Source organism: Chinchilla lanigera, unplaced genomic scaffold (assembly GCF_000276665.1).
Source record: "Chinchilla lanigera isolate Chin_1 unplaced genomic scaffold, ChiLan1.0 scaffold00032, whole genome shotgun sequence".
NCBI classification, from domain to species: Eukaryota; Metazoa; Chordata; class Mammalia; order Rodentia; family Chinchillidae; genus Chinchilla; species Chinchilla lanigera.
In genome coordinates, this window is record NW_004955433.1 from 765609 (window position 1) to 781540 (window position 15932).

A 15932-nucleotide genomic window follows, 5' to 3' on the forward strand; every position below is an offset into this window, starting at 1 on the left:
ATAAGTTGGCTTTTCATGTAAATGTAAGTGAAATTGAGTGATACACATCATACAAAAATATTGAGGACTGAATAAATACAGTAAAAAATTGGAAAAGTGATATGAGAATGACTTAAAATAAAGCCCTGAGGCCAAATGTGATGGTGCATGCCTATAATCTCAGTACTTTGGAGGCTGAGGCAGCAAAATCACTGTGAGTTTGAGGCCAGCTTGGGCTACAAAGTGAGTTCAAGGCCAGATTGAACTGCATAGTGAAACCCTGTCTAAAAAAAACAAATTAAATAAACAAATGAATAAATAAAATAAAATAAAGACCTGGGCTTTTGCAACATAATCCTAATTTTCCCTTCCTTAGTCTTTCACACTACAGTTGATCTCCTGTTCTGTTCCTGGGACAATTTGGGATAACTTGCATACAGTTACTCACTTATTGATGAATGTTTAATGAATTTTGTTTTGTACAGAGTAAAATTTAAGGTTGTTTAGCTAAACATTTGATGTCCTTTATCCTTCATTTCAACCAAGTGAACTTAATTATCATCCTGAAAATTACCTTGTTGTTTTGTTTGTTTGTTTTACTGAACTTAATTAGCATCCTGAAAATTACCTTGTTGCTTTGTTTATTTTACCACTTTGTGTCCCTTCATGCCATTCCTGGGCTCTAAATTCCTTTCCCCTTTCCATTCCCATTCCCCATACTTTCCCCTTACTTTCCCCTTACTTTCTACAGGTGATTCCTCATCTGTCACAGGAGTTATGTTCCAGAGACTCCCGCAACAGGTGAAAATCTGCAAAGTAGCAGTGTTATATTTATTGTATTATTTATATATATTTTATGGCACAATGCGGGAGAGCAAAAGACTGATGCTATGGTTACCGAGCCAATCAATGCCCAGGATACAGAACACAGTGCTGTGGTTGGTTGCCACCCATTCCATCAGCCAATAGTGTGCCATGTACAATCTCACATTGGCAAACTTGCACAAGTAGTAGCAGTGTACTGCATTTCCATTGTGTATAGTATGGTATTCATCCGCTGATGAAATACATACTGTATTTTATTTCAATTTATATTCTTTTAATATGTTTGAATTAACTTTTTTATATTTTAAATTTTTAGGCAAAATATTTAAAACCATAAATATTATATAAATTCTTGTATACCACAGAATCCCACAATATAGCAAAAACTCCACAATACAGAATTATATATATATATTTTTTAAAAAAACTGTGATACAGTGAAGCCACAATAAGTGAACCACAGTAGAGCAAGGGACAACTGAGTATTACCATTACTTTCACACACTGATATGTGTGAGGCATTGTACTGTGGGGTAGGACCACAGTGTCTTTCGTTCAGAGCTTATATTTATGGAAGGGCAGGTACTACACACAGGAAAATTCTTTATAGTTACATCTGCAATAGTATAATGAAAAAGCAGAGGATATTATGAAAACAAATAGGATACCTAATCTAGTTGATGTTGAAAGGGTGCTTCTTAGGCTTCCTGGAGAAAATGCCATGTATTTGAGACCTAATGATGAGTAGGCATTAGCTTAGTGAAGAAATGGGCAGAGAGAATAGTCTGAAGGTACTGAAGTGGAAGGAACCTTGGCTCAAGTGTGCTATGCTTTTGTGTATTTATTTTTCAATGAAGACATATGTCACTTTCTCAATAATAATGTACTGATTTATAATACATAGTCTATTTTTTAAAAATACTGAATGTACATACAGCATTGACTCAGTGAGATTTTATTTTTTGAAGATAATTTTCAAAAATCACTGTAAATAGGCATAGACTCAGCTCTTAAAACTGTCCAGGAAATTTATATAATATGGATTTATTGTCTTCATATATAGAGATATATCTGCTTATAATTCTGTAACATATATTTTCATTTTTCAAATGTAGACATGACTAATAGATCTGTCCAAACTTTTGGCTTGCCTGGGTACACTGAGTGAACAAGAATTGTCTTAGGCCTCATATAAAATATACAATATGGTTAATGTATACATATAACAAAGCTTCCTTTTTTACATTTGTTAGCATAACATTAAAAAAAGGCAAGTGGTTGTGGATTGCAGCTTTGACATGCCATAAAGAGTGCTATATCAGCAAGAAGGTTTTTTTAATTACTGTACATTCAGAGAAACCAGCTCTTGATAGCTTAAGGAAAAAAGGAACTTCATTGGTACAGTAGTTGAAGAATCCACAGAAAGATTCGAGAAACAGACTTGCATAAAAGACAGGGATCTAAGAAAGCAAGGTGTCGGGAAGGAGTAGTCAAAGTCATTGCTACCAAATAGGTGTTAGAAAGACATTAATATAAGACTGCTGGTGCTACTGCTTTAACTAATTTTCTTGCTTGTAGCATCTTTGTGTGCTAGCTAGAATCCAAGTCTAGGATAGTGTTATGTCTTGTGTCTAGATGACCGTCCCAAAGCCTCATGTGGTGGGACTTTCCGGAAGTGGATGGAGCTAGGGTGTGTGGTGCTGGGATTAAGTGTATAATGCTGTGTTTGAGGGTGTGTGTGATTACTAAATTAGTCCACTGATTGGTTTTGCATAGTTCTGGATGTGGAAAATGGGAAGGCTCACCCTATGTGTGAGTGCTACCTACCCTAAGAGCATGTAGCCTGTATAGAATATAAGGGACAAAAAGAGGACTGCTGTCATTGCTTGCTGCTTTGCTACTTCACTGCTTGCTACCTTCTGCTTTGCTGCCTTCTCCCCACCAATGAACTGTTTCTCTTTTGTGATGCCCATCTTCTATGCCATCCTTCCTTGATAGCTTAAGGAAAAAAGAGCCAGCCAACTTTGAACTGAAATTTCTACAAACTGAGCTACAATAAACCTTTCCTGCTTTAACTTTGGGTGTCAGGTATTTTGTCTCAGCAACAAGAAAAGTAAGAGGTAGGATCAGCTTGGCTGAGTCCTTTTTCTGGCTGCTGGGATCTCCTCCTTAGGCCATGGTTCACATAATAAGGGATTTTCTCCAAGTAAGAAAGGTATTTGCAATAGAAGATTCTTCCCCTCCAAGTAAAAGGAATTACGTGTCCTTCACAACTATCTGCTCAAGTAAAACAGTTCTGAATGGTGACAAGTACCTGTGAGCTTCTGAACTATAAGGTAAGAGTGTTAAAAGTATTTCAAATGTTCTAGAAAGCATTTGGTTGTTTCTGTTTTAAGAGTTGTGGCAGCTTGCTAGGGAAAGCTGTTTTAATTTCTTTTCAAAGAAAGCCAGTTTTATATATTGCTAAATTTTATAGTGTTAAGCATAACTTAAAGATCACAGTAAGAGATAGACTATAGGAAACAAAGAGGTAGACCTTTTACAGATGGCAAGGAGATCTAGGAATGGATGGAGAGGGGAGTGAGGAGAGAGAAAGGGGAAATGAAAGGATTAAGATGCAATGTGTACATGTACCAACTCACCATGATGAATGTACTCGTTATGCATTGTAGACATACTAACTAAAAAATCAAAGAAATTGATTATATATTTTTGTAAAAAAATAACCAGAAAATAAAGATTATCACCAGGTATGCATTTACTATTCAACATTTTATATTTAAAATGTATATAAGATACTGTCATTTATAAGAATAGATAAAGCAAAAATGCACAGTAAACACATATCCTAATTGCTTTAAAATATCTCAAGGGAAAAAAGGTTGAAAAAAATCAAAAGATCAGTGCTAATGCAAATTATAAAATATTTATGCTCTTACCTATTTCTGATAGCTTATAGTTTTTTCATAGTACGTTTTTTTCACAGTATATTTCATGAATTAGTCTAAGACATGATAATACATAAGTACTTATATGTTATATTAAGTTGGGAAACTATTTTCATGAAAAATTATTTGAGGAATGTTTTACTACACATGCATGCTTTGGTTCATAAGAATGACTCCATTAACAGTGTTAATGTCACCTTTGTAACTACAGATAATAAGGAATATAGCTCAAGAACAGACATTACTTTTAGAAACAGAAGTTTTTTCATAGTCACAGTGAAACAGTTACAAGTATTAATCTCCTGAAAGGTTCTGTAACCTAGAAATCACAAATGTATATTATAATAGGCAAGAGAGAGTCATTTTCTATTGCAGAATTCTTATCATTTCAGCAGTCCCAGTTAAATTGTTGTAGGTTTTCAAATCATCTTTTCCAGGACTTCATATGTTTCAGTGTTTTGAAGAATTCTTTCTTTCAACTAGCTGTAATGAGAAAAATGAGAATTTTATTTATTGGACAATTGTTCTTTTTTCCTCAGTAATTAAGAGTTGATATATAAAAACATATAGTAGGAAAAGGATGCTATCATAACCAAGGTCTGAATATGTCATACAGAATCGTAGCAGACTATTTCCGCAGTTGCCTTTTTTTTTTTTTCAAAAGATCTGGGTAAAACACGTTATAACATAGAAGTAATTGGGCAACCTACCTTGATTATAAGGCTTGCTTGTTTTGATCTTGGATTCAGGCATCGTTGTCCTTTATGTGCTTTCAGGGTAATACTGTTAAGATAAAAAAATGAATCTTAAGTTTTGGATGGAAAACATGAACAGAACAAACAAAAAGTTTCCACGATTGTCATATTCAGCAAGTCTACTACTTACATAACTTCGATTTTGTCACAGCTGTTACTTGGGTAAATTATGGACGCTTTCTCAATATCTGCCACTTTTACAGCTTTCAGTCCAGGACCAATACATAGACATCGACCCCCTTTAAACATAGGGAATCCTAGAACAACAGATCATAACATTGATTAGTAATACATCTGATAGGAACAGATGGCTATGCTTTATTATCCTGGTGAATAATGTGAGATGAGTTTGCGTTAAGGATAAAAATAGTAATTTGTCAAAAAGTAGTACTTGATACTCATGTTTCTGACAAAGGAGTTGTTATATGTTGGTGATTTTCTCCTTAAATTTGTAAAGCCTTAATTACAAAATCATAGGAAACATGAATGTCATTTATTAGATATGAAGCTGTTTGCCGCTTGCCTGGGTTTTTGTTCTGATTTTTTGTTTTGCCTCTTTCATGCTTAAAAATTTTTCTAGGAAGTTTATATAATCGCCTAAAAAGGTCTTCTTAACAGACATTTGAAACTGTTGATAAATCTCTTGCTAGATTTTGTATCCAAATCAAAATTTGAAGTTTATCATCTCTGGTTTTAGTAATTACCTCTAGTGTTTTATTTAAAGATTTCCTACAGTTTCTGTCAAAGCTGAAACTTCTAATGTGGGAAGTTAAATGAAAAATTTCCATATATTTTAGGATAAAAGTGGAAGAAAAGACATCTGGAATACTACAGAAGGAATTTGTAGACTGAGAAGTAAAAAGTACAATATACCTTGAATAACTGTAGCAGAGAATATCACAGCGAAGATTATAGCCTTGCCTTTCAAATTCATATTTCTTTATTGCTGCTGCTGCTCCTGATTAGGCTTGGATACCCTTCTTGGAGGGAGGAGAAATGGTGAACCTGAAAGGAAATTCTTAGTTGATATGTGAAGAGCATTTTATATACCAACAACCAGCAATAGGAATTTCCCTCCTTGCCCCATATTCCTTTCTTTGCTTCCAGGACTTTCAGTTTTGTTTTCATATCAATGTCATTATCCCTTCCCATTTGTTTTAGCCTTGAAAGTAATATGAAGGTGAAAGCACTTGATAAAGACTAAAGTGTTATAAAAATGTAGAATAGGGTATATCCACACGGGAACCAACCTTGTTAAGGTAACTTTTCTTAGACGTGCATTTAATTGTTAGGCTACTCTGGGCAGTGGAATTCAGATTGCAGTTCATTAACACTGTCTTCCTATTTTCATTCTTCCATTCTTCATATAACTGTACAAAAGGACATTTTAAAATGTATATATTTTAAAATCATCTGACTTCTTTTAAGTCTAAATTCTCATCTTGGGTAAGGCATATATTATTTGAGATCAGACAAGTCTTTATTTAGATTTATATTTTTATCTGTAGTTTCATGTATAAAGAAGCTTCCCTGTACTTCTGTACCTATATCCATTTCTTTTGCATTTTAAACCTTTTAGTTTATGTTAGCACTATTATTACATAAAACTGTATGAGTTGTATTGTGGATTGTAAAAATAATTATTATGTGATGTTACTTCTTGGGTTTTACTTTTATGTAACCTCTATTTTCTTTTTGTCTTTAACTTTTCTTTATAAACTTCCTGTTTTAAAATTTTTATTGTTATATGTTTGCATATAATGTAATTATTACATTCCTTTTGGGGAATTGATACATAGATATTATAATTATTTTTATCCTTTCATCCTCTCCTCTTCTTCCTCTCTCTGATCCACTTCCCCATGTTCAAAAAACCTACCTCCATGTTTCCTACCATCTCTCCATTATTTTACTCTTTATTTATATTTTGGGTTTCTCATTTGAGAGAAACCATATGATACTTTTGTGTCTGACTTATTTCACTTGACATTTTGATCTCAAGATTCATCCATTTTCCTATGACTTGAATTCTTCTTTATGGTTGAACAATACTGCATTATGTATACCATGTTTTCTTTCTCTATTCTTCTCTTGATGGCCATCTAGGCTGTTACTGTAGTTTAGCAAAGTTTCATTGCTGTAAACATGGCTATGCATATATTACTAGTATGATGTCTTTAACTCTTCTAGGAAGGTACAAAGGAGAAGTGCAGCAGGGTCAAGTGGATTGCTATTTTCAGTTTTCTGAGAAAAACTGAAATGAGAGAAAAACTGAAATAAGAGGCATGATGATTCTAGATTTTGAGTTATACTATGTAATAAGTTGTAGTAATGAGAATAGTGTGGAGATGGGCATGGTGGTACATACCTGTGAGGGTAGGGCAGGAGGACTGTCACGAGTTTGAGGCCAGTCTGGGATATACAAGGAGTTCAGGGCCAGCCTGAACTACACAGTGAGATACTATCTGAAAGAACCAAAATACAAAATAGAGTAAGAACTTCTAAAAAAATATTTAGAAAAAACAGCATGGTACTGGCACAAACATAGACATGTAGGACAATGGAATAGAAGATACAGAGACAAACCCCCATGCATCTTCAGCCATCTGATCTTTGACAAAGGTTCTAAAAAATGCTAGGAGAAAAGATAGCCTCTTTAACAAATAGTACAGAAAAAACTGGTTATCTGTGTGCATAAGGATGAAATTAGACCTATATCTCTCACCCTGCACTAAATCTTTAACTTTCTAAATATATTATGTCAGTTGTACACAGGGACTTTTTAATGGGTAAGTTTTATTAAATACATTAACCATATAAGTGGTAATATATAATGTTTTAAAAATATTTTCGGCCGAGTTCTTTGTTAGTTTTTTTGAAACAGGGTCTTGCTATATAATCCAGGCTGGTTTTGAAATCTCTATGTAGCCCAGACTGGCTTCAAACTTGCAGTGATCCTCCTGGCTAAGCCTCCCAAGTGCTGGGTTTATAGGCGTGCACCACCACACCTGGTATGTTTCTTTGGTTTCTAAATTCTCTTTGATTTCTAACTTTAAATATTTTTTCTGCGGTGCTAGCAATTGAACCCAGGGCCTCAGACTATGCACAGCCTGTAACTCTGTGCTACTGTATACCCCTAGCCTCCGACTTTAAATTTTTGAAACTTTTTTCTTATGCAATTTGAAAGAAATGCATTGTTTACATTTTGTTGTATTAATTTTAGATCAACTATAAATAGTATCTTCTATTTCATTCCCTTGTCTGTATGACTTTCTTTCAACATTTCTTATTTCCTAGTTTTGTTGGTATAATCTGGAATTTTCTAGGTAGTTAGTATTATTTTCAGATTACTGTTTTTACATTGTTGAATTTCTCTTTTAAGAATTTTTATTTTCCTTTTATCTTGAAATCACATATTTAGACACAATAGTGTATTTAAATTCTTTTTAACAACGATTCTGGTCTTTAAAACCTCTAAAAATCTTTGTTTTAATAATTCTCTTTGCTGGAATATTATTTTTCATTTAATATATGTAATCCAGGATTTATTTTCCCATAAGTATATGGGTAGAACATATGCTTTTGAAGCTCATAAATCCTTATTCATTATTTTTTCTTTATGTTGCTTTTCATATTCTCAGCATTAGAAATACAGTAGAGGATGGTTGTTACAGGGAAGTCTCTGGTGTTAGCCTGTGTTCAAATCTACATTCTACTATTTACTAACTATGTGGTCCTGAACAAGTAACCTCATCTCTTTTAACCTCAAATTTCTCATTTATTAACTGAGAATAATAATATCTTTCGCATAGGACTGTTATAAGCTAGGTATTAAAAGAAGTAATGCATGTATGTACGTCATTTAGAAGAGCCTGACATCCAAAATGTGTCAACTTCTGTTATCTCTGTTTTACAATGTTCTTTCCTAAATCAAAGTGCCACATCTCACTTATTTTCAGCTTTACTATAAGCACAACCACTTAATAAAAGACAAGATTACAGTTACAAGATAAAAAAAAATTAATCATAATTTTGAATGTTAAAATAGCATACTAATTAATCATGTGGATCACTTAATCCAGTGTACAAACACAATAGTATTGTTTAAATTTTATAAACAATAGTAAATATTTCTATTTACCTGAAGTTGCACTATTTTTATGTAGCGTTGATGTAAGTTTTCTAAATAAGAATACTCAATTTTTTGAAAACCTTGTAAATTGACATCATTTGACATTTTTGTCATCATACTATTTCACATAAGCATAATGAAATTTAAAATATGACTATATATAACTAAAGTCTTCCTTTTGCCTTATATGTGAATTATTCTTAGCTATGTAGAAAACAAGGGGGTCACAGTCTCCTTCAAGGTAGTATGGATCTTATTTTGTTGTCTTCCTTTCCAACAAAAGTAATATCTGATATAATATAAACATTGTACATATGGACAATTAAGAACAGGGCTGGAGCCAATGTGGTGGTGCATGCATATAATTTCAGCGTTTTGGGAGGTTGAGGAAGGAGGATAACAACTTAGAGCCCAGCATAGATAGTTTACAAACTTAGCAAGACCTTGTCTCAAAAAGGAGTGGGGTGCTGTAGCAGAGTGCAGAGGCCCTGGATTCAATCTTCAGAGCTGGAAAAACAAGAACAGGGCTAGAGATGTAGCTCAGTGGTCGTGTTTGCCTACCATGTATGAGACCCTGGGTTCAGTCCCTAACACCACTAAAAAACAAAGACCAGCTATTAAATTTTTTCATCTCTTTGGATACAGATATACATTTTTTACCTAACAGCTTCCATATCAAAACATGTCCAACCTCTATTTTTTTCTGTGTGTCAGAACACTGTATTTATAGATACTGTAGAAGGAGACAGGGAGAAGACAAAAAAGAGATCCTTCTTCCTTGTGAGGAAAGCTACTTAGTAGTTTGTTGGGGGGCAATGGCTGCTGCTGTTCCTGCTTGTTTGTGACCCCAGAAGGAGAAGGCTGTCCATACCCATGTGAGTATGGTTTTGCCTGCTTTTCTTCAGAGACAAATCACAATTTAAATGTTAGCATTTTTATTTAGTTCTTCACTTTTTAAGTAATAGATCCAAAATTATGCAGGGTTGCAAGAAGGGTTGATTTTATGCTGTTACTTTTTCACTTCATTTCCTTGAACCATACAAAAAACAAGGCTAACTGGGCTTTGACTGGTGTTAATATGACTGTTTTCTCTTCATCACTTTTTACTGCCTCTTCCTCCCAGCGTTCTTGCTTTACTATTTCCTAGAATGCATCATCTGTCTCCACAGTAGTTCCTTTGCTCATCCACTCATTCATTCAACAGATGTTTATTTTAGGTATATGCCGCATGCTGAACACTGTTAGGGTCATTGAAGACAAACAGCCAGCAAAAGCAATCAAATTCCTTCTCACATACTGCAAATTTTGCAACTTTTTGCCAGTATTATAGACAACATCTGCCTGTTTTTTGCTGGCTCTGTAGATATGTGGAGTTGGGTGTTTCTTCAGGATTGATTCTGACTTGCTCTGGCCTAATATTAGAGTACATGCCTACAAAAACAAAAGCAAGAAAACTATCCAGAATAATTTATTCAGTTAAGTTAGAAATGGAAACCAATGTTGCCATTTATTGTAAATCAGCAGGATTTAGCAATCCTGTTTTTTGAGTTTATAGACAGGAGATGACTCAGTGTAGTAGAAGAGATTGCCTGGCATGTGTTAGGCACCTTAAATGATGTGAATAGACTGAACAGATGGGTATAGAATCCTAAACTGCTAAAATTACAGTGGGGGGGCTGGGGATTTAGCTCAGCGGCAAAGCGCCTGCCTGGCAAGCACAAGGTCGTGAGTTCGGTTCCCGGTACCAGAGAAAAACCAAAAAAAAATAAAAAATAAAAAAAATAATAAAATTACAGTGGTGTACTACCTGATACGTTTTATAAAGAAATTAAGGGATTTAGGGAGTGGCTAATAGATTTTGGGGGGACCTTTCATATGATGTTATTTCTGTGATTTTCTTAAACATTATTAAAATATTCATCCCAGAAATTAGATATAGCCTGCGGGCTATAATCAAGTCAACTATTAGACACTGAGTAAGGGTATATTTTTCCCCAAAACTTGAAATAAATTGTATAACAATAACAACCAAAATCATCAAGGCATTGAGTCATAGTGCATAATTTATTGCTGTTGGAAGGAATTCCAGAGTGACAGTGAATTTTGAAAATGCTGTTTCTGAGACTATATTGATTTATTTCTGGGACTTTGACATAAGAAGACATTTTTAGAAGCCGTTTACTGCTAATGAAATCTAGTAATTGAGAATAAGATATATCAGAGCTCCCATTTTATTAAGAATAACTTCATCCTTGATATGTGCTATACTAAACATTGTAATCTCAAGTGCAAACACAAAAGAAGTGCCAGTTTTTAGTGGCCACCATTACCTTACTGACCTTTTCCATGCTTGAGAAGGTCACTACTACTCATCTACCTTTCCTTTCCTTGTGTCTTGGTTAATTTTCTCTCATTGCTGGGACAAAATACCTGATGCCCAAAATTAAGGAAGGAAAGGTTTATTTCACTTACAGTTTGTGGAGGTTTCAGTCCATACTTGACAGGTTACAAGGCAGAGTGGCACATGGCAGAGGGCTACAGCTCATGGCGGCAGAACACAGCAAAAGCAACAAGCACGAAAAGGGAGGAATAGGGTCAGCAGCCTCTTCCTCTCCCTTATATGTACAAACTATCCACCCCAGGGCGGGTGTAGCTCTCACACCTGTAATCAATCAAACTCTAAAAGCCTGCCCCATGATGGCATGAGGCTTTGGGGGGACACCCAGACACAAACCATAACACCTTGTCAGCATGTCCAAAGAGATAGAATCAAAACTATGGCACACCTCTTATGAAAGATACCAAACTCTGTAATGAATTGCTGATCTTAAAGGAGAGGCAGTTGTCTGAATTCTGAAAGATGAAAAAAAAAATACAACTTTTTGGCTTCCAGGGATTGTAGTACAAATGTGCCACAAGCAAATGCTTTGCTTTTTAAATGTGCCCATTCGTGGCGATCAGATAGATATAGGCTACACATATCTTATTCCTGGATTTGGATAGTTTCTCAGTGGCTTTATTAAATTTATTGCACAGGAGGAGGTTTCCTGAAATATTTAAACTGTGAAAATTTTATTAAGTTATAACTCTTCTGATTTTGGAAATCTGGTATTGAGTTGGATATACTATTGTTGTTCTCCTCCTCCTCCACTTCCTCTTCTCCTCCTCCTCCTTGTTTTTTGTCTTTTTGGGACAAGGTTTCACTATGCAGTTCAGGCTGGCCTTAAACTCACTTTGTAGGCAGGCTAGCCTCAAACTCACAGCTATCTCCTTGCCTCAGCCTCCCAAGTGCTGGAATTATAGGCATGCACAGCCACACGTGGCTGAGTTGGCTATATTGCTCTCCTGAAAGGAAAACTTAAAATGTTTTTCTGTCTTTTTTGGAAGAAGTTATCAAGTAATAGCCATTCTTTGCTTATATTTTTTAACCTGGCAAAGCACAGTATAAAAACATTGTTTTATCTAAAGGCAAATTCATTTGCCTTGAAGTATTACTTTTTGGCATATCTATTGTTAAGGCAACTGTATTAGCATCTGATTAACAAGTGCCATATTCTACCTGATATGTTTTCATAAAATTCAAAAGGACAAAAAAACATAGATTTGAAAATGAATTGTTTCCCTTTAGGAGTTTAAGCAGACTTTTAAAAACAATATGTCAAAATTTAGAACACAGAAGAAGGAATAACCAAATTCTGTTCCTGCATTGAATAGACCAACCGTCTTTTTCATGTCCTCGGAACCCCTCACAGAATGTTTGCTGCCATTTGTATGTGTTTGAGCTAGGAGCACTGTGTAGTACAAAACAGCTTTAGTATCACTGTAAACTTCAAAGAAGTAATTTTTTCTCTCAACAAAGAATGCTCTGTGCATGGCCTTCGGTTGGCTGCCTGAAAAATGTAGTTGACAGCTGCTGGGGTATTATGGATGTTCATGTTAATTTTTCCAAGTTGCGAAACAACATGTCCATTGTTAAAGGACAAAAAACATGGGAAAGATTAGCAGTGAGCAACTTTACAAATGACTAGCTGAAGGAAACTTGGTCCATTTAAGAAGGGAAAAATTGTGCAGTAGCTTCATTTACTAAATAGTTTATTGCCTGTGCTACTTAGAAAAGCTGGAGGAGAGGGCAAAATATATCTAGCAGATATTACTTCAGGTCTAGTGGGACAGAAAAAAAGAAAATAATACAGAAAAAGATCTTGGGAAAAAAAAGGAAAAGGATCTCGGCTGAAGAGATGAACCCTGCATGTGATGGTTAGAAGAGCTATGTCTGTAAGGTATGAAGCTGTATTGGATTTGGTGTGTTTTTAATAGAATATAAATAAAGTGAACATTCATAAGAAACAATTTCAATATCAGTTTGAACTAGTGGGTACATAAATTTAATGTTTTAAATAGAAGATATATAGTTAGAAATGTAATAAGAAAGACTAAAAGGGTATATTTTGTTGCAAATGTTTTACTTTTTATATTATCTTAATATTGGAAACACATGCCTTTCTTTTCAATCCCAGTCAAGAATAATACTTACTTGGGTAGAGTTTGTTTTGTTTTTTTTAATTTAGGACATTATGCTGATTGTTGCTATCTTTTTAAATAAAAAACCAGTAAAATATTCCTATCATTTCCTGCTTCTAAGACTTTCCCAACATCCTGGTTCCAACTTAGAACCCACTTGCTTCTCTGAGTTTCTTGCTTTCTCTTTTAGTATATAAGACAGTAAGCAGTAAATGGTTGGTCAGAGAAATGTGGCTCAATTCTCAAGTCTGAGTGTCCACCTCCCACTGTGCTTCTGTACCATTTGGTGGCTGGGTATATGGCGGTAGCAGGATAGATGATGAAGATCAGAATAATTACCATCATTTGTTAAATGTCTGCCATAATGTATACATACTATCTCACTAATACTCATAGCAGTTTGTAAAAAAGGACATCCTTATCCCCTTTTAAAAGAAAAAGCAGGGCTGGGGATTTAGCTCAGCAGCAAAGCGCCTGCCTGGCAAGCGCAAGGTCATGAGTTCGGTTCCTGGTACCGGAAAAAAACAAAAACAAACAAAAAAAAAAAATAAAAGAAGAAGCAGAAGCTTCAAAAGGTTATATAATTCAGTCTTAAATCATTTGACACATTTATTAAGAAGCAGAGTCAGGGTCAAAGGCAGTGATAAAACACCCAAGCATTCCCTTCTTTTATGTTGAAGTAGGGGAAGAAAAGGCAACCTCAGACATCTGACATGTCACTTCCAGCCTCAGGCCTCTCTATTAATACAAAATTCAAAAGAAGATTAGAGCAGAAGATTAATTATGGGACAATTTGAGATAAATATAATCTGAAGATCCTGTTGAGAAAGGAATTAAGTGAGCCCCATTTAATTTACATTTCACATATTATTGTACATTTTTAGTTACCCTTTGTTAGTGATATTTATCTTCCATTGTCCCATCATAACTAGCTGTAATAACCCTTGGAAAGTGTTAGAGCAGCTATGCTTATTCTGGGGACAGGGAATAAGAAGTTGAGAAACCTGTGTTTACTACAGTTAGCTAAGGTGGACAGAAACTCTGATCTCAGGCAGAAGCTGACATTAGTGAGGTAGGTCAACTCCTGTCTTCAAGACTTCATACAAAATGAAGGCTGTGTGGACTTTCACAAGTTAACAGAGAAGGATAGAGGAGGCAAAGAAACTGCTTGGGACATGCTCTCATTCCCATTGCTCCATCCTACACCATGTCCCCTCATTTAGCTTATGTTCTGAATTTCTTCTTGGAGTTCCAGCAACCCTTCCTATTAGTGCTCTCCTTACCCCTAGCTCCTTCTTTTCCAGAATGTTTGAAGTTTGAGCTTACATCTTTGGAAGGATGCCAGGGTTCAGCCCACATACTAGATTGATTTTTGTAATGGTTAAACTAGTAAAAGCTTATTTTTTTATCAGATTTTATTGGTACATTTTAGATACACATAGTGATCAAATTCATCATAGAGAATTTGTACCTGTACATGATACAACTTGTTTCTTTTTTTTCCATTCCCCTACTCTCCCTACAACCCCTCCTCCCATCCCTATTTACAAAAGCTTTGTTTCTGTTTTCCTTTTCTCGTTTTTTGTATTTTTCCTTTCCTTTCTTCCTCCCTCCCTTCTCTCGTATTCCCCTCCTCATTTGAACATTTTCTTCCTATTTCACAATATCTATTATATACTTTGGTCCTTATTTACACTTTTGGTTTCTCACACCAAAGAAACAGTGCAGTATTTACACACGTGTGTCTGATTTATTTCAGTTAAGAGTATGGTCTCAAGGTACATCTATTTACTTAGACATATTTCAAGCTTATCCTTCTTTATGACAGGATAGTACTATATTGTATTTTAAAAACTCCACTTCTTTATCCATTCACCATTTGATGGTCGTTTGGGATGTTTTCAAGATTTGGCTATCACAAACTGTGCCACTGTAAACGTGAGTATGCATATATTGCTGTATGCTTTTAATTCTTTTGGGAAAATACCAAGAAAGGGAATACCTGGGTCAAATGAAACTAGTCCTAGGTTTGTTTGTTTGTTTGTTTGTTTGTTTTGGTACTGGGAATCAAACTCAGGACCTTGTACTTGCCAGGCAGTCACTGTGCCACTAAACGATATCCCTGGACCTAGTCCTAATTTTTTGAGGAATTTCTACACTGATTTCCACAGTGGTTGCACCATTCTACACTCCTACCAGCAGTGGAGAAGGGTTTGAAAGGATATTCTTACATATACCTGTAGGGTCTTCCCAAAATGTGAAAAACACGCAGAACTCAGAGTTGAGTTGGAAACCCAGAGAGGTCTGTGAGTGTGTTCTAAAACCAGAAACTCAAAAAATAGGTCTCATATGCCTAGGAACAGAAAAGAGTAGCATGTTTGGAGTAAGGGAATAGTAGACCTGGAAATTGCTAAGAATCAGCATTATTGTTTAACACCAGCAGAATAATTGTGGAGAGAGAAGGGATTAGATGTGTTTAAAGAGACCATGAATGGTACAAAATTCTTGTTATCCATCAGACTGGAGAAGAAGAGAGTAAGAGAAAGAGCTGTATGCCTGATATGTTAGGATGAAACCTAGAAAATTAATGCAATTACTTTAAATTTCCAGGTTAGCTTACTAAAATAGTTACCTCGTAGTGAACTTGAAATATGGATTCTTACTATCATGAGAAAAATCATCATGGTGGAGAACAGTGGATCGTCAAATGAATTAGGTCCCATGGATAACTGGGAAATCATTTGTAAATTAGAATTAAAGAATAGCAAGGAA

The 15932-nt window shown here is 35.0% G+C and overlaps 2 protein-coding genes across 15 annotated transcripts in view; one reads left to right on the top strand and one right to left on the bottom strand.

The window, feature by feature from the left end:
- Art3 (ADP-ribosyltransferase 3) overlaps positions 1–15932 on the top strand; it is a 106982-nt gene that overhangs the window by 21978 nt on the left and 69072 nt on the right. For 12 of the 14 annotated variants that reach the window (XM_005388175.2, XM_013516265.1, XM_005388166.2 and 9 more), the window contains exon 2: positions 731–780. The exons of 1 other annotated variant lie outside the window; for it this stretch is intronic. In XM_005388175.2, the coding sequence (XP_005388232.1) occupies positions 757–780 (24 nt within the window). In that variant the 5' untranslated portion in view covers positions 731–756. Of the gene's footprint in view, positions 1–730; positions 781–12741; positions 12920–15932 lie in introns of those variants that run through there. One more of the 14 variants, XM_013516261.1, reaches the window with a different exon arrangement.
- Cxcl11 (chemokine (C-X-C motif) ligand 11) lies at positions 3841–5529 on the bottom strand. The gene is made up of 4 exons (XM_013516267.1): positions 5381–5529; positions 4638–4764; positions 4463–4535; positions 3841–4235 (listed from the first exon to the last, which is right to left on the bottom strand). Exons 1-4 carry the CDS (start codon positions 5439–5441, stop codon positions 4203–4205), a joined length of 294 nt encoding a protein of 97 aa, XP_013371721.1. The 5' UTR covers positions 5442–5529; the 3' UTR covers positions 3841–4202.